At 33.1% G+C, this 20,011-nt stretch overlaps 1 protein-coding gene across 1 annotated transcript; it reads right to left on the minus strand.

The window, feature by feature from the left end:
• Nucleotides 1-12,315: 12,315 nt before the first annotated feature.
• Nucleotides 12,316-17,853, minus strand: LOC124366057 (cytochrome P450 6B1-like). Its single transcript, XM_046822267.1, has 4 exons — nucleotides 16,861-17,853; nucleotides 15,892-16,110; nucleotides 15,566-15,811; nucleotides 12,316-12,666 (listed from the first exon to the last, which is right to left on the minus strand). Exons 1-4 carry the CDS (start codon nucleotides 17,816-17,818, stop codon nucleotides 12,482-12,484), a joined length of 1,608 nt encoding a protein of 535 aa, XP_046678223.1. The 5' UTR covers nucleotides 17,819-17,853; the 3' UTR covers nucleotides 12,316-12,481.
• Nucleotides 17,854-20,011: the final 2,158 nt, after the last annotated feature.

Genomic DNA, 20,011 nt, shown 5'->3' on the forward strand with positions numbered 1-20,011 from the left:
TTTAATTGTGTTTTTCTTACTTCAATCTTAGAAAATAAAAAACGGATTTTTTTATAAAATTATCGATTAATCTAACATTATCAGTTCCCAAGATATGCTTGACATCTTTTGTTTTGTTAAAGTTCCAGAAATATTTAAAACTGGAAGTTAGACGAGCAAAAAGTTATCTCCAAAATCTATATTAAAACTCAGTTCTTTTATTCGGTTCATGCAAATGTTGTTTACTTAAATTTGGATAGAAAATTTTTAAACACATCCGCCTTGCAAAAATTTCACTAGCATATTTTCTGTCAGTCCGCCATTTAATAAGAGAAAAATTTAGAAATTTTCCACCCCCCCCCCCCCCCACCCCCCCCCCCCCCCACCCCCCCCCCCCCCCACCCCCCCCCCCCCCCACCCCCCCCCCCCCCCACCCCCCCCCCCCCCCACAAATTTTTTAAAATTATCGTTTTTTGGGGAATATTTTTTATTACCCACCACATTAAGAAACCAATGCCCAAATTTCTTTTCCCAGCAATGGGGTTTTTGCAGTGATGGAGGTAAAGGCTTGTTGGCCAGAATTATGATCAGTACTCATGAAATTTAGCCACAAAACTCAACAACCACCCCCTTTAAATTCGTTCGTTCGTACCAAAAATTTTAGAGGTGGACTGTTTCTTTTTTTTGAAAAGAGATTACCCAAACCATGTTGCCATAAAAAAGCAGAAAGGGCTTATATCCTTTTGGGTAACTGTAAAAAAATTTTGTTGCTAATATTACTATTGTTATTAATTTGTATTCCCTTTTATATTTTTTAAATATATTTATTTTTTTTTAAATTTTCCCCCAAAATAAGAAATGTTTTTTGAAAACATGAAAATAAATACATCCTATTTTTAAAAAAAGTAATAACTTTTTTGGGAATGATAAAAAATTTTTAAATATTAAAAAATTTATTGAAAAAAATTTTTTTTTAATTGTAAGTACAGAAAATAAAATTTCAAACTTACTGGGTTTTTTTTAAATTTTTTTTTTCCCAGTTTTGGCCTATAATACCTAATTTTTCGAAGGTGAACCTATAGCCCTTTAAAGTAAAATTGTTTTTTTTTTACAAATCCTTAATAGGGGGTGGCACGATAATAAAAGGGGAAAAATTGGAACGTGTATGTTTTGATTTTACATGCTTAAATTAGCCTACATTTATTATTAATAGAAAAAAAAATTTGGGAAACTGAATGAATTAAAGAAAACGGCCCCCTTTTTTGAAACCATTTTTAAAGAAATAAAAACTTTTGGGATAATAACCTAAATATGGGGAATTTAAAAAAATTTAATTAACATATTATGATTTCCCTTACACTTCGAAAACAAATTTTATATTTTAAAATATTTTGTTTTTACATTAAAAATTGCGGCCCACTCCCGGGTACCCTAAGACAATAATGATCCCCCAACCATTGTTAAAACTGTATAAAGATTTGTATGTGTTACAGTACAAACACATAAAACGCACAAAGCCTTTGGGGTGTGATAGTCAAGATCCCTCTATTTAAAGAGTAGTAGCTCCATTTCATAATTTTTTTCGAGCTCAAAAGGGGAAAGGGAAAGGAAAAATTGTGCATCAGATGTCACTTGATAGAGTGAGAAAAATTTTGGTATGTGAAGTACATTTTTACTACTACAACAGCTAAATAAATAAAGCCCCAATTTTTTTGCATTTGCGTTGAAACCTGTAATAATAACATCTTTGTGATCCTTGTGCCCAAGGGGTGTGTTAACCACATTTAAACCCCTTTTCTATAAGTGAAAAAATGTACTTAAAAAAATACACAAAATAGAACACAGTCAGTCCTGATTATTTTTTTAAAAAAAGGGAATTTGACATTTGTAATATAAGTTTTTAATTTGGAGAAATTTTTGAAAACTATCTATATAAATGAAAAAAAATTGAAAAATTTTAAAATTTTTTTTAAAAAATATATTATAAAAACTTATAACCTAGCTGTTTATTACTGAGCTGTAGATATATTTACGGAAAAAAAAAACAAAAATGGTGAAACAAAAAACTCTATTTTTCATTCTTTTACCGTTGTTTAAAGAAAAAAAATTTTAAAAAAATTTTATACTTTGGGTTCTTTTATCAAAAAAATTTGCCAAAATAACGGAGTTCTGCAACACTGTTGTTTATTCGGGGTTTTTTTTCCCTAATAAATATATATCTCCCTGAGCTAAAAAAAAACAGTTCCCTTCGCACTGCTTTCATTTCGTAACTTAATTAGTATCGTGAAATGATTTGTCTTTTTCTGTAACGAATGCAATCAACGGTAGGACTCAATCAAAAAAATTTTTTAGTGGAGTTTTGGGAGATTATTTTACAGGTTCTATAGGACCACTTTTTTGTAACACCTATTAAAAAAAAAAACGTCTCCCCTTTAACACAAGTAACTACACCAAGTGGCAATATTCCTCCAACTAAACCCAAAACCTTAAAAATGTTATAGGGGTTTATACATAACAGAAAACCCTATATTTAAGATAAGTTTTCATCTGATTAATTAAAGTTTAATTCATTTAAAGCACTATCATTCAATAAAATAAAATAAATGAAATTAAACTAATTATATTTAATTATGAAGTGGAGTACCGGCAGTACAGCCCTCTATTCCACTCTACCTCAAGTAATTCATGATTTCAGATCAGAATCATCTTATTTGTCATCATAAGAATCAGTAGTGTCATACAATTGAAAGATAGATATAAGATAGAGCCTGTCCTAGAGTCGTCCTTTGAGGAATCTTCCAGGCCTGTAGTTAGGCCGTTCAAGAGCCACCTCTGCAACGAAGTCCTCAGCGCTTTGCCCCTTTTAAGAACGGGTCCTGTGGGAGGTGGTTGAAAAGCTTTTCTACCCTATACGAAGGTTTATTTTCTCGTACAGTGAGAGATGGTGGTTGGGTAGGATGTACTGTCGTGGCATGTCTTGTATTTATGTTCATCGGTGGCAGCGGAGCCTTGGTAGATTCTTCCCTTCCCCATCACATAGAGAAATATCTCTTGAATGTACATCGCACCACAGTTAGGACTTATTGAGCTATTAAGGCTTCTTCTTTGCATGATGTCCCGACTCTGTAGGTCGATAGAGCCCTATAGCTTTTTTTTGCAAGAGGAGAGTCTTGTTAAATTTTTAGCGGAGTGCCCCAAACTATTAGTATCCTTATCGCAGATGTGTTTCAAATAATAGCACGTAGGCGCATTTTTTGTCAGTTTGGTTTGCCGCTGAATTGTTTTAATTTGTTTTAGTGACATATAGGCCAGAGTTCATTTTTTTGCTTATGATTATCCAAGGATGTGGTGTCCATGGTGAGGTATCAATCCATTATTATGCCAAGACTTGTGCTTGTGAATTCTGCTTCTATATCATAAGGACAGGTACCTCTGCTGCTCGTCTTTCCAAATGCACTTGTTTTGTTTTTGATGATAACTGCCAGATCATTGCTATATACAGTACTGATAGCCATGTTTAAGGCGTGTAGGATGATACCGCAATTTTGTCCGATGTCCTAAGTAATGAACCAACAATAATGAACTAAAAACAATGGTTATTTCGACCGTCTGTCTGTTTTGGCACTTCTGTTAACTTTTTATACTACAATTAATTCAATAAAAAAAATTTAATTAACCCAAATTATAGAAATTTTAATTTGGGTATTCAAATAAAGGATCAAAATATTCAGAAAAAAGTAAACGAAAATGTAATATTACCGCGCGCTGGGCGCACGCACGCCACGCGCGCCACCACCACACACTCACACAAAAATATTATGTATTTGTTTTAATTTAATTTTTTTGATCCTTAACAACTGTCATCTAAAAGTTTATATCTATATATATATATATATAAATATACGTATACATATTAATATTTAAAAATTAAATTCATAAATAAATCCCACCGCATTTTCACGCATAATTCTCATATCATATTCCAAATTGAAAGCCAATCCATCCATCACGGTAGTCAACAAATCTTTTTTTTTCGCTTAACACGTTACTCCCCAAAACCATTTTTATCCGAAATCGTTGCCAGAATAGGACAAATACTCACAAAGTGAAAGGAACGTCCCTCATACTCATTCCGGTTACACAAGGTACATACGTGCTTTTTAGCAGGTGAAACGCAAGGTTTAGATTACTTTAAATCCAACCAGCTGCCCGCCCTTAATTGTGTCAAGACATACTATGTCCATCATAGAAATCTTTACAGTCAAACTTATCTGCAAGGTCAAGTTTATATTGTTAAATAATGTGGATGATAGACAGACGCACAAGCACGGAGAATAGTACGTTCCACTCGCCAGCCTGTTCGCATCGCCTCAACCACCTAGTCAATTGGCCCACCAACTCAACGCTGTTGTCAGCATTTAAAATTTAACGTCAATGTCCACACTTACTTCCTAATATCTTCCACACCCAGAAACCAGAATAAATTTTTTTTAATACAATCCTCTTTTCCTTAATATGTAATGTGTAAACGTCTTGGCGTCATATACCAGATCCTTCCGATATAAATTTCGATTTATTTGAAGAGATAATATAGTACTAGTATTTTACTGAGCCAGTTTCAACGAAAAGTGTGTAATTGGTGTGATAAAGGCAGTATAAAAAGTTTTAATCAAAACATTCCCTTGAAAATCCTCAATTTGCATCAAATTCTCTGTATCCCCCATACTTGGGCTCCTAGCAACAAAACAGGCCATGACAACAACATTAAAATTGTGAATTTTTTTTCTAACAGAGGCACCTTCTTATCTTTAACAGAGCATTCCCAAACTGAATTTATATTTAATTTTGAAACTCTGATTTTTCTTTCTTTAAATATTGTTTCATGATAACTGTGATTTAAATATGCACCCCAAGTATTTGTATTCATATTACAACCTCGATCTTCTGTCCTGGGTGACCCAGCCACCTCCAATTTTACTCCGTTTCCCCCCTTTTCGAACACTAATTATTATTTATTATTCAAATTTACATTTTAATATTCCAATTTTTTACAGTAATTTTCTAAATTATAATCATACATTTCAAGCTTGTTGCTGTAGGTGCGAGTAAATTATATCATCCGCGTACAGTAAACATATTCACCCTGGGCTTTTCCCGAAAATACATCCTCCACCCAGCGAATCCGGTAAATCCGTTAATAAAAAAAAAAATAATAAGGGACTGCACTCATTACACAGCCCAGCCCTTAAAGACCCATTTCAGTTTTATAAAAGCAGGCGTCACCCTCTCTTTACACCAGACACAGCCGAAGTTCCAATGTATATTCCTCTGAGTATTTTTAGCATGTGAATTCGACAACCCAAGGACACTACAGCTTAACCATAGCTAATCAATAAGAATTTTGTGTCGAATGCAGAGGGAAAATCAACATAAAAACAGTATAATTTGCACTTTCCTTTTGCCAATTGTAACTTTATCCATACAAAAGCTAAATTTAAAATGTTTTCTACAGTAAATAGCCTTTCCTAAAGCTGCTGGAATTCAGGTCCCAAGATAATTTCTCTTATTTATCCATTTTTTCTAACCTGTTTTAAAATTAAGGGTTTAAGATATTTTACATACCACCCTATAAACATAATCCCCAGTAGTATCTACTAACTACATTTATTTCGCCCTATTTTGTGTATCAGAAAAATAACAGATTTTTTAAAGTCCTGACCATTTGGCGTTTAAATATGTTTTATTGTTAAAGCAGTAATTTATATTATTTTACAAGTAGTGAATGTGGAGCGTAGTTAAAAATCTCGAGCGTTTACTTAAAATTTATATCTGAAAGCTTTTAAGTTATAATCAATATCAATTAAGGCCTGAATATTTTACAAGCCACAATTACAATTAAAAATCCTTCCTTCACAGAGTTTGGAACTATTTACTACATTATATGAAAATATTGTACAAACAGCAGCGTTCGCAAGCCTAGGAAATAAAAATATGTATAAAGTCTATTAAGATATACAACTAATTTAAATATCGATAATACCAATTTAATGATATGAATATCATTTATAACCAAACCTGCACAAAAAAAACAAAAAAAACATTGAAACAGTTTTTTTGAAATCCGTAATCCCTTTTCAATATATTTATGAACTATTTTTTATAAACTACATATAACGCATTAAAATTGTAGCATCAAACTCATAAAGCATTGAATTTATTACACTTTAATAAAAAAATATTATAATCGAAATAGAATTATGAGAAAATAATCATACCAATCACTTATTTGTATTCATAAAAAGTAAGTTATTTCAAATCAAATTAGCTTAAGTCACAAATTAAGTCATCAAACTGACTAAGAGGATTGCCATCTTTGAGTGTCAAAGCAAAAAACCTAAACATAATATAAAGTGATAAAGAATGTAATGTAAGAGAGTAATCAGTAGAGTCGTTATGTGGAAAAGACATTGCTGAATGGTATACAGTTACAGAGAGGTACGTCGTTAAATGGATTTATTGGCGTGGTTCCACATCAATGGCAATAGTAAATAACTTTACATGACTTAATTATAGACTACGTTTTCTTTTCCTCTTCACTTGTACGAGAATCATCCTTAATAAAAGATCTTCTCTCAATTGTATTAATAATTATACAATTGAAGAGAAGATCTTTTTATTCAGGGATGATCTCGTACCAAGTGAAGAGGAAAACGTGAGTCTATAATTAAGTCATGTAAAGTTTATTTACTATTGCCAATTGATGTGAGAACACGCGATAAAGTACATTTAACGACGACCCCCTCTGTAAACTGTTATTACCATTCAGCAATGTTAATTCCCATAACGACTCTATGATTTACTTCTTACATTACATTCTTATCACTTTAATATACTCATGTTTAAGGTTTTTTGCTTTGGACACTCAAAACGGATGGCTAATACCTCTATAGTCAGTACTGATGACTTAATTTGTGACGTCTAAGCAGAATTATGATTTGAATAACCTTTACTTTTTATGAATACCAAAAAGTCAATGGTATTGGATGTATTTTCACATAATTTCTATTTCGATTGATAAATTTTTTTTATTAAGAGGTGTAATATAATTCAATTGCTTTATGATGTTTGATGCTACACTTTTTAATGCGTTTATAATGTAGTTTATAAAAAATATTTCATAAATAAATATTTGAAAAGGATTCACGTATTTCAAACTGTTTCAATGTTCTTTTTAGTTTTTTTTTGTTGCAGGTTTGGTTATTAAATGATATTCATAATCATAAATTGGGTTTTAAACGATATTTAAATTAGTTGTTAATATCTTTAATAGACTTGTATTACATATTATTATTTATTCCTAGGCTTGCTGAACACGCTGCTGTTGTGTACAATATTTTCCATATTAATTGTAGTTAAAAATAGTTCCTAAACTCTGTTGTGAAAAGAAGGATTTTTAATTGGTAATTTGTGGCTTTGGTAAAATATTCACGGCCTTAAAATTTGATATTGATTATAACTTTAAAAGCTTTCAGATATAAATTTAAGTAAACGCTCGAGATTTTTAAAATACGCTCCACATTCACTACTTTGAAAATTACTTACTGTTTACAATAAAACATATTTAAACGGCCAAATGTCCGCTTTAAAAAATCTGTTATTTTTCTGATACACAAAAAGGGCGAAAATAAATGTAGTAGAGAACTACAGGGGATTATCGTTTATAGGTAGTGTATGTAAAATATCTTACACCATAATTTTAAACAGGTTAGAAAAATGGATAATATAAGAGAAATATCTTGACTGAATTCCAAGCAGGCTTTAGGAAAGGCTATTCTACTGTAGATAACATTTTAAATTTAACTTGTATGGTAAAGTTACAATTGGCAAAAGGAAATTGCAAATTATACTGTTTTTATGTTGATTTTCCCTCTGCATTCGACACAATTCTTATTGATTCTCTATTGTATAAGCTGTCGTGTCTTGGGTTGTCGATTCACATGCTAAAAATACTCAGGAGAATATACATTGGAACTTCGGCTGGTGTCTGGTGTTAAAGAGAGGGTGACGCCTGCTTTTAAAACTGAAATGGGTTTAAGGCTGGGCTGTGTAATGATTCCCTTATTATTTTTTTTATTATTAACGATTTACCGGATTCGCTGGGTGGAGGATGTATTTTCGGGAAAGCCAGGGTGAATATGTTACTGTACGCGGATGATATAATTCTACTCGCACCTACAGCAACAAGCTTGCAATGTATGATTAATAATTTAGAAAATTACTGTAAAAATTGGAATATAAATGTAAATTTGAATAAATAAATAATAATAGTGTCAGAAAAGGGGGGAGGGGGAAACGGAGTAAAATTGAGAGGGTGGCGGTACCAAGGGACAGAGATCGAGGTTGAAAGGTTGTAAATGAATACAAAATACTTGGGGTCATATTTACATCACAGTTATCATAGAAACAAATTTTAAAGAAAAATCAAGAGTTTCAAAATTAAATATAAATTCAGTTTGGGAATGTCTTTTAAAAGATAAGAAGGTGCCTCTGTTAGAAAAATTCACAATTTTAATGTTGTTGTCAGGCCAGTTTTGTGCTAGGGAGCCCAAGTATGGGGATACAGAGAATTTGATGCAAATTGAGGAATTTCAAGGAATGTTTTTGATAAAACTTTTTATACTGCCTTTATCACCACCCAAATTACACACTTTTTCGTTGAAACTGGCTCAGAAAAAACTATACTATATTACTCTTCAAATAAATCTAAATTATCTCGGAAGGATCTGGAATATGGACGCCAAGTCGTTTTACCTTACATATTAGGAAAAAGAGATTGTATTAAAAAAATATTCTGGTTCAGGGAGTGGAAGATATTAGGAAGTAAGTGTTGGAATTGACGTAAATTTTAATGCTGACAACAGCGTTGAGTTGGTGGGCCAATTGACTAGAGTGGTTGAGGCGATGCGAACAGGCTGGCGAGTGGAACGTACATTCCGTGCTTGTGCGTCTGTCTATCATCCACATTATTTAACAATTAAACTTGACCTTGCAGATAAGATATTCCTGAAAGATTTTTATGATGTGAATATTATGTCTTGCACAATTAAGGCGCGGGCAGCCTGGTTGATTTAAATTACAAACCTTGGTTTCCTGATAAAAATCACGTATGTTCCTTGTGTAACCGGAATGAGTATGAGACGTTCTTTCACTTTGTGAGTATTTGTCCTATTCTGGCAACGATTTCGGAAAAAAATGGTTTGGGAGTAACGTGTGTTAAGCGAAAAAAGATTTGTTGACTACCTTGATGGAAAGGATTGGCTTCAATTTGGAATATATATGAGAAATGCGTGGAAAATGCGGTGGGATTTAATTTATGAATTTAATTTTTAAATATTAAAATGTATATATATATATATATATATATAATATATAACTTTTAGATGGACAGTTGTAAGGATCCAAAAATTAAATTAAAACAAATAACATAATATTTATTATTGTGTGAGTGGTGTGTGTGCGCGCGCGTGCGTGCGTGCGCCGCCCGCGCGCGAAATATTACATTTTCGTTTACTTTTTTCTGATTATTTTGAACCTTATTTGAATACCCAAACTTTAAAATTTCTATAATTTTGGTTAATTAAATTTTTTTATTAATTAATTGTAGTTATAAAAAGTAAACAGAAGTGCCAACCAGACAGACGGTCGAAAATAACCATTGTATTTAGTTCAAATTGTTGTTCCTTACTTAGGACATCGGACAAAATTGCGGTATCATCCTACACGGCCTTAAACATGGCCTATCAGTACTGTTATAGCAATGATCTGGCAGTTAATCCATCAAAAACAAAACAAGTTGCATTTGGAAGACGAGCAGCAGAGGTACCTGTCGTTTCTGATATAGAAGCAGATTCACAAGCAAAGTTCCTTGGCATAATACTGGATGAAAACCTCACCTGGACACCACATCTTGATAACATAAGCAAAAAACTGAACTCTGGCCTATATGTCACTAAACAAATTAAAACAATCAGCGGCAACCAAACTGCAAAAACTGCCTACTTCGCTATATTTGAAACACATCTGCGATACGGACTAATAGTTTGGGGCACTTCCGCTAAAAATTTAACAAGAACTCTCCTCTTGCAAAAAAAAAGCTATTAGGGCTCTATCTGACCTACAGAGTCGGGAATCATGCAGAGAAGCCTTCATAGCTCAAAAAGTCCTAACTGTGGTTGCGATGTACATTCAAGAGATAATTCTCTATGTTGATGGGGAAGATCTACCAAGGCTCAGCAGCACCCATGAACATAATACAAGACATGCCACGAAGTACATCCTACCCAACCACCATCTCTCACTGTACGAGAAAAAACCTTCGTATATGGGTAGAAAGCTATTCAACCACCTCCCACAAGACCTCCGTTCTAAAAGGGGCAAAGCGCTGAGGACTTCGCTGCAGAGGTGGCTCTTGGAACGGCCCTACTACAGCCTGGAAGAATTCCTACAAAGACGACTCTAGACTGGCATCTATCTTATATCTATCTTTCAATTGTATGACACTATCTGTAATCTTAATGATGACAAATAAAGATGAATCTGAATCTGAAATCTGAATCTTGAGGTAGAGTGGAATAGAGGGCTGTACTGCCTTAACTCCACTTCTAAATTAAATATACATTTAGTTTAATTTCATTATTTTATTTTATTTGAATGATAGTGCTTAAATGAAATTAAACTTTAATTAATCTGATGAAAACTTATCTTAAATATACGGTATACTGTTATGTATAAAGCCTATAACATTATTAAGGTTTTAGGTGAAGTTGGAGGAATATTGACCACTCTGGTGTAGATACTTAGTGTTCAAGGGAGACGGTTCTTTATTAATAGGTGTTACACAAAAGTGAGTCCTATAGAACCTGTATAATAATCTCCAAATCTCCACTAAAATTATTGTGATTGAGTCCTACCGTTGATTGTATTCATTACAGAAACAGACAAATCATTTCACGATACTAATTAAGTTACAGAAATGAAAGCAGTGCGAAGTAACTGTTTTGAGTAGCTCAGGTAGGATATATATTTATTATGTAACGTAACAGAATAAACAACAGTGTTGCAGAACTCCTGTTATTCTGGCAATAACATGATAACGAACAATGTATAATTTTAATTCGTTGCTAAGCAACGGTAAAGAATGAAAAATAGAGTTGTTGTTTCACCATTATAGTTTCATTGCCGTAAATATATCTACAGCTCAGTAATAACAGCTAGGTTATAAGTTTTTATAATATATTTATTAAAAAATAAATTGTTCAATTATTTTTCATTTATATAGATAGTTTTCAAAGATTGCTCAGTTACAAACTTATATTACAAATGCTCAAATTCTTTAAAAACATAATCAGGACTGACTGTGTTCTATTTTGTGTATTTTATAAGTACATATTTCACTTATAGAAAAGGTTAACTGTGGTAACGACACACAATGTCACAAGGATCACAAAGATGTTATTATTACAGAGTTTCAACGCAAATAGCACACAAATTAGGATAATCCCTGACTTTATTTATGAGCTGTTGTAGTAGATAAACTGTACTTCACATACCCAGATTTTTCTCACTCTATCAAGTAGACATCTGATGCACAATATTCCTTCCTTCCTTCTGAGCTCGAATAATTATGAAATGGAGCTACTACTAAGTAGAGACTCTCTGACTATCACATCCAATGGCTTTGTGCGTTTTATGTGTTTGTACTGTAACACATACAAATCTATAATACAGTTTTAACCAATGGTATGGTGATCATTATTGTCTTAGGGTACCATGCAGTGGGCCGCAATTATAATGTGAAGCACTATTTTAAAATATAAATTCTGTTTTCGAAGTGTAAGGGAAATCTATAATATGTTACATTAAATTTGTAATTACCACATTTTTAGGTTATCATCGATAGTATTATTTCTTTAAAGCTGTGCAAAAATGGTTCCGTATCTTTAATTCATTCAGTACAATTTTTTATTCTATTAATAATACTGTAGGCTAAGTTTAAGCATGTAAACATCAATACATACACGTTCCAATTCTCCTTCTTATTATCAGTGCCACCCACTATTAAGGATTTGTAAAAATAAACAATATTACTTCTAAAGACTATAGGTATCACCTTCGAAAAATTAGGTATTATAGGCCAAAACTGGGAAATAAATATTTAATAAAACCTAGTAAGTAGAATTTATATTTTCTGTACTTACAATTAAAAAATATATATATTTCAATATTATTTAATATCAAAAAATTCTATCATTCCGAAAATGTTATTACTTTTTTAAAGATAGCAGATGTATTTATTTGCATGTTTTCAAATACATTTCTTATTTAGGAAATTAAAATAAATTAAATATATAATATTATATAAAAGTGAATACAAATTAATAACAATAGTAATATTAGCAACAATTTCCTTACAGTTACAATAGGATATAAGCTTACTGCTTTTTTATGGCAACACTGGTTTGGGTAATCTCTTTTCAAAAACAAGAAACAGTCCACCTCTAATTATTGGTACGAACGAACGAATTTCAAACTGGAGTGGTAGTTGAGTTTTGTGGCTAAGTTTCACTGAGTACTGAGTCATAATCCTGGCCACACAAGCCTTCACCTCCATCACTGCAAACCTCATTGCTGTAAAAGAGAATTATTGTCATTGAGTTTCTTAATGTGGTGGAGATAATCACTTATATTACAAACATCGATATCTAAAAAAAAATTTTTAATTTTTTTTATTATTTTTTTTTTTTTTTTTTCGGGAGAGGCAGGAAAAATGCAATTACGCACACAGGTGGCCAGCCTGTAGTGTGGGACTCCCCTAAAAACGGGTTTACCCACTAAAAATCCTCCTCTACTCTTTAGGATTCTAACCTGGGATTGTTTATCACATTACTTCAGGCTAGGCCTAAATTTGGCTTAAGCCCGTGGGGCTCGCTCCTTATCCAGCCGCTCGGTCAAGGGATCTGGGCCACTTCGCGGTCCAGATCGGGTTTCTTTTCCAGGAGGATGCCCCGGACGAACTGTGACAAACAATCCCAGTTCCCCTCATCCTCCATTATGTTTTCGCAAACCGTATCCACCGAAAAAACCCCGAGTTTTCTTGTGGCCTCCAGGCGGGGCCTTTCCCAACGCGGACAGCGGAAGAAGGTGTGTTCCGCGTCGTCGGGAACGCCCGGGCAGTAGATGCAATCCGGTGAATCGGTCTTACCCATCCGGTTCAGGTACGACTTGAAATAGCCGTGACCTGTCAGGAACTGCGTGAGGTAGTAATCCACCTCGCCATGCCGCCTTTCGACCCATGGTTGAACCTGCTCGATGAGTCGCGCAGTCCATCGTCCTCGGGTTTCGTGCTCCCAGCTGTGTTGCCACTGCTGGAAGGTTTGGGCACGCTCTTCGGATCTTGCTGCGTCCTTGCCGATCTCGCCTTGTCTCTGATAAATCGCCTTCCTCTCCCCTGCCAAGAGCTTGACAGGGATGACTCCGGCAACCACCAGGACGGCAGGCTCGGATACTGTCCGATAGGCGGAACACACCCGGAGCGCAGCTTGACGCTGAACCCGGGCGAGTCGCAACCTATAACATTCCTTGGTAAGAGCGTCTGCCCACACCTCTGCCCCATAAAGAAGTACGGACTGGACTGCGGACATCAATAACCGTCTTTTGCTGGACCGAGGACCCCCAACATTGGCCATCAGCTTACTAAGATAAGATATCTAAAACAATAAGTGTTAGTGATATTATAGTGATGCAGATACATGTTCACAGTTGGAACAGGCATAGTTAGTCCACAAAAATACTAGTTTAGTCATTTTCTGCAAACTGATGTCAAATGTTTCATATTCCTCAACCTGTTACCTTCATCACTTCAAATACCAACTTGAGGAATAATAAATTCAACCTTTCCACTAGTGAATTACAACATATATTCTAATAAAGAATTTAATTTTGCGAGGCCTTTCAGAATCAAGGATTCCATTATAAAAAATTCATAAACCTGGAAATGGAATGCGTCCCATAGTGTCAAACATAACCTCCTAAATATTTTTATCTCAATGGTCATCAAAACATTTCAAAACTTACATCTCCTTCCTTTATTTTCAATCAAGAATAGGTATGATTTCAGTCAATCAATTAAATACATTTTTTATAGAAGTAGACGAATACCTCATAACTTTTGACTTAGTATCACTGTATCAGAATGTTCCAATTAGATATACAATGGAAATAATATTGGATTGGTTATCTTAAATAAATTTACAGAAAGAAATAGTTAATGAATATTCTATGTTAATAAATCTGCGTATGAATCAGAATACTTTTCAGTTTAAAGAATCCTACTACACTCAAAATGATGATACAGAAATGGGAAATACTCTGTCGTGTTTCATTGCCAATATATTTATGAATTTATTTCGAAACTACGGCTAAAACTCAAATGAAATATTTCCTAAGAAAGTAGTAGATATGATACGTTGATGGTATCTTGCAGTATTTAATAAAAATGAAAACCTACAAGACTTTATCTCGACCCTAATTTTATTTTACCCTAGCATTACATACGAAGTTGACAAAATATTAGTATACCATTTTTAGATGTTTTAGTAATTAGAAACCAAACAAAACTTGAATTAGATATTTACAGGAAACTGACACATATAAATATATTTAATTTCATTGAATCTAGCCACCCTCCTAAACAAAAAAGGGCTAGTTTTAAATCGATGATTTACAGACTTTAAATACATCACTTTTTATTGACAAATACAACAAATAATTAAACTACATAAAGGATATTGCTAGTTTTAACGGTTAAACCACTCAAATTATTAAAAAAATCCTTTAAAAATCAATCAATAGTTAAGCAGGAAAATCTAGAAAGACATTACTACCTCTTCAAGACAACAAACCGGAATTCATTCGTACATACAGCAATATTTCAAATCAATTATAGAACACTTTTAAAAAGCGTACAAACAAATCTATCACGTACAAAACAAATAATAAATTATCATAAATATTAGTAAATCCCAAATACAAAAACTCATTTAAAAATAAACCATGAATTTATGAAATTAAATACAACTATTATTAGAAATTGTCTATTGGCTAAACAAAAAGGAACAACAAGAAATGATTCAAAGAACACTTGTCACATATAAAATATGGACGACCTGAAAAATATGCTATTGCAAAACACTGTAATGAATCTGCACACATCATGTCTGGTAAGAATTTAAGATTACTGAAAGAAGTTGCAAACACAACACTCTTAAATGGCTTACGAAACATTTTACATAAACATAAATCAAGAACAACGTATTAACAATTATTCCATTTACCTTACCAAATATGTTTTGTACTTATTATTTATTAAAATGGAAATATTTATTCATTTGTGAAGTTGCCTAACGATAAAATCCTTGATTTCAAAAGGCCTCACAAAACTCCGAAATAAATAAAATTCCGACTCCAAAATAATACCCCGGAGTATATAGACTTTATAAATGAATATGAAATTTTAAATATGACTTACCAATACAAATTCTTGGTCCATCGCCAAAGGGTAAGAACGTTGAACTGGGTTTGAAGTTGTTGCCCTCGAATCTTTCTGGGTTGAACTGTGAAGGTTCAGGGTAGTGTTTGGGGTCTTTGTGAAGGCCAACAACGGGAATAAGAATCAACGTTCCCTTCTCTATGATGAGGTCAGAGTCAGGTACCTTGTACGGGCGGACACACTCTCTCCTCAGCATGGGTAGGATCGGGTACATCCTCTGTGACTCTGTTCAAAAGAATTCTAATCAGCAAAAGTGAAAATTTTAGTTAGGGCTAAACGTGATTGGTTGCAGGACGGTTATTTACCTTGAATGATTTGATCCAGATATGTCATGGCCCTGAGAGCCTCATAGGACCAACCCCCGTGTTTAGACAACACAGAATCCACCTCCTGCTGAAGTTTTTGTTGGAATTCAGGATGCCTTGATAGCTCAAACAGAACAAAGACTATTGTGCGAGCCACTGTTTCCGAACCACCAGTCAGGAATATGATAGTGTTTGAAGCAATTACTTCATCTGTGAAACCTGTTGCATGGGTAATATTAATGCTTTGTCAACAATATTCAACATTTTTTAAGAAACAACCGTATCCATCGCTGTGTAAATGATCATTCGGTACAAACTCTCTGAAACTATTTTGATATTTGAATGATAGGAAGCACACAGGACATATCGGCGACTCTATCATTAAATATTTAATAGATCAGTAGTGTTTTCAAAGCATATTTTATTTCGCATGTTATCGAGCAAGACAAAAGATTTATTCGCAGCTATGCTATTAACTTTTGTGTTTATAAATTGACTTCCAATTAATATTTTCTACTCAATTAATGTAGGATGAATAAGATGGAAACGTGATACAGCGGTAAATTGTGAAAGCAAGTTTGAGGTAAGCTATATAATCTTCCACCGTTTATCCCTTTAAGTTTTTGATTGTTTATAAAAAAATACATTTCTGAACCACTTCAAATTCAAGTAATTTAGCTGTAAATTATAAAATTATAATGGAATATCTGGAAATTAAATAGAATTGCTTAAGATATTTTGTAGGATATAACTAAACAGTGTTTAACTGTCTCTTAGCATGTAGTGGACTTAGCAGTACAAACCGGGGAACCACGTGTACAGCGAAGTTTTAAAGCACAATTGTCTATGCCACCATTTCATACTTACAATTTATTTTATTCCACAGTCTTATCTGTGCTCTTTGCAACTGTTCTGACAACTAGAATGAATTACATTGCACTAGAATAAAGTTTCTGATATACAACTTACATATCTCAGATCTATCCAGGAATTTGTCATCTTCCTCTGTGTAACTCATCTGGTCAATGACAGTGTCTTCCTCATTAACGTGAGAAGCTACAGTGGGCTTGATCTTCCCATTCTCTTCATCCTCCTTCAGTGATATCAACAGTTGAAAGTAGTCGTTTCTGTAGATATTATTTTCCTTACGACATTTTATAGTAGCTTTGGTCATATTCATAAAATATTCTGTAGCTTCATTTGAAGATAATGTAATGTTAAAAAATTCAGCTATTTTTGGCGCCATTTTTATAAAGGTGACTTTTAAAAGTCGCAAACGGGAACCGGAAAACATTTTTTTTACAATCATCTTGAACTTTTTGAAGTCAGGACTACCTGGTGGGAACTGGACTCCGAAAGCACAGCTTGCGATCACATCTAACGTGAATTCAAACAGAACGTTACCAGAATTAACTTCTTTATTCACAGTTGAAACCTCTTCTATCTTTTTAAGCAGATTTTCACTACTTTTGGAGATCTGCTCGAACATTCCTCTCAATTTACCAGTTGTGAAAGTGGGCGTTAACTTGTGACGTAATGTTCGCCATTCACTTCCTCTTAATCCAAACAAATTTTTAGAGATGATATCTTTCTTAGGTATTGGGTTTCCCCTGTTTTGGAAGTCAGTGAAATTTTTCACCAAAATCTTGTTTATTAGGTCAGGATCTCGCACCATAAGAACAGGCGTTTTGAATTGGAACAGTCCTACATAATTTTCGTCAGGAAATCTATCGTATATCCCCTTAAATACGTCAGTTTGTGATTGTTTTCCAAAAAAGACACCCCAAAAGAACCCTTTCTTCACGTTGGCCACGCCTCGTTTGTCCCAGTAGTCATCGTTATTTGTGATGTACCAGTACAGAAAGGACAGAACAGGAATGAAAGCTATGAGCACATCCACCAGAACAGAGTCAGTGACCACAGCCATAGTCACATTTGTACCTGAAACCCAACAAAGAGAATTAAATTAGCCACCGTGCTCATTCTTATATCATTGTTGATTGTTAGTTAGAAAAAGTAGTTAGAATTAACAGGGGGGTCATAAAAGGTGTTTTACATTGTTTAACAGAGAGCGGATTATCGTAGAAAAGTAAACTGAATAAGCTCCACTCAAAACTATTCCTTTGGAACAGCTTAAAGCGTTATGATACATTATTTAGTACAGAACTTACAAAGATCCTTGGATATAGGCTTTGGGTCTCCAATTTATAGACGTAAAACATTCTAAATTATAGTATACTAAAATAGTTTAATGTGTAAAGCAGTAAGCAATTCGGGTCTCTAATTTATAGACGTAAAACGTACTAAATTATAATATAATAAAATTAATGTAGTTGTAAGAAATTTTAAATTTTTATAGGTACAATAAATTCAATATTACTTTTATAGGCACATTCGCAAATAAATCCACCTTGCGGGTTAAACCCAAATAAAAATAATTTAATATTTTAAAATGCATTTTATGGCACATACAATTTATACATAAATATGTTTCTTTTGGTAAACCAGATACAGTCTTGTTTGAAAATGTTCTAGCACCATTATTTTTCATATTAGAATGATAAATATGTTTTGTAAACATTAATTTAATGGGTTTTTATTTTTACGATAAAACTCTATATTAAAATATTACGGTAAGTTAATTATATTGTAGTGAATTATCCCAGCATGGTTTAAAAATTACATAATAATTGTATGAAACAATGATTACTTTTAATGATATTACTTTTATAATTTATATATATATATATAAAGGGTGTACACTGGATTGGTAACTCCCGAACGATTCCAGACAAAGCAAACAAACTGTTTAAAGAATTTACACTTTGAGGTCAGATTTTCAACATTGTATTCTACTAATACAGGCCTTTAATTTGATGTACTGCACTAATCAACGTATGCTTAATTCTGATTCCTTGCATGCCATGCTTCTAAAATGACAGAATATGGTAGTTACTTCCAACATTTCTATTCAAACTGTACTGCGCTCATTTGTTTAATATTAAATAACTCATTAAAGTGTTTATAATTTCAATATCCAATGGTCTATACTGTGGAAAAAATATACAAAAGGTAGTATAAGAGTATTTATTAGGCCAGTTTAACCGAAAATATTTTACAAAAATTAGTAACTGTCTTCACAAATGCCATAAATACTCAAATGAAATCAAATACTCTGAATCGACTACTCGATTGTATAAACAAATTTCCATATAGACATTAAACATTTACTCTAGTTTATATTTTTCTACGTTCTAATTTTTTCGCGTGTTTTAATGAACTTTTGGTAAAAACCCAAACTTGTAAAGTATAAAGGAAACAAAGAGATCTGGGTCTTGTTTTGCTAATAATGTAAATTTCTGAGGCAAATATTTCACTTGATTTATATTTTTTCTGGTTCAAAACTGTGTTTATTGTAATGTGTGTAAAACTATTTATTGGTTTTGCCATGGCATCAAACTATGAAATCAGAAATAGTAATTTCAATCGTGTAAACAAGTTTTTAATAACTGATTAATTGCACTTATTTGAAGGCCATTTCAATTCGCTCTGCTGGTTCTGCTGGTATACTTCTTCTCATAACTGTGTCTGCTACCGCTACGCATGGGGCGATTAAAACAAACAGTTTTTCAAATGAAGGTGCAGACATTCTGAAATTCTGCAAAACTTCTAGGATATTTCTGATGTTCTACGAAGTTGATATGAAACCTCTAAGGTAAGAAGATTCGCAATAAATGGGAGAACCCACCAAGGCATTTTTAATAAATGTATCACTATTCAAATTTTATAATACATTCAGAAAACAAACTACATAGCCCGAATCCATATATTTTTCATTAAGATGAAGTGTATCCTACTTAATGAGTGTTAGGTTTTCCTATGCATCATCTTGGAACACCCACAGGGTTGACATATATTTGTTAAACACATAACTATGAAAGCCCAGTTAGTTTATGATGTTTACAATAATAATAATAGTGACTTTTATTTCGTTGCTATCAACTATTCAAACAAACAGTTTGTATGTGAATCTTAAGTAACAAACATTCTGTTTTGATAAATATGATTCTCTTCGGATAACAGACTATTTTATTTTCCGATTTGAACAGATTCTTTAAAA

This window comes from Homalodisca vitripennis, chromosome 7 (genome assembly GCF_021130785.1).
Source record: "Homalodisca vitripennis isolate AUS2020 chromosome 7, UT_GWSS_2.1, whole genome shotgun sequence".
NCBI lineage: Eukaryota > Metazoa > Arthropoda > Insecta > Hemiptera > Cicadellidae > Homalodisca > Homalodisca vitripennis.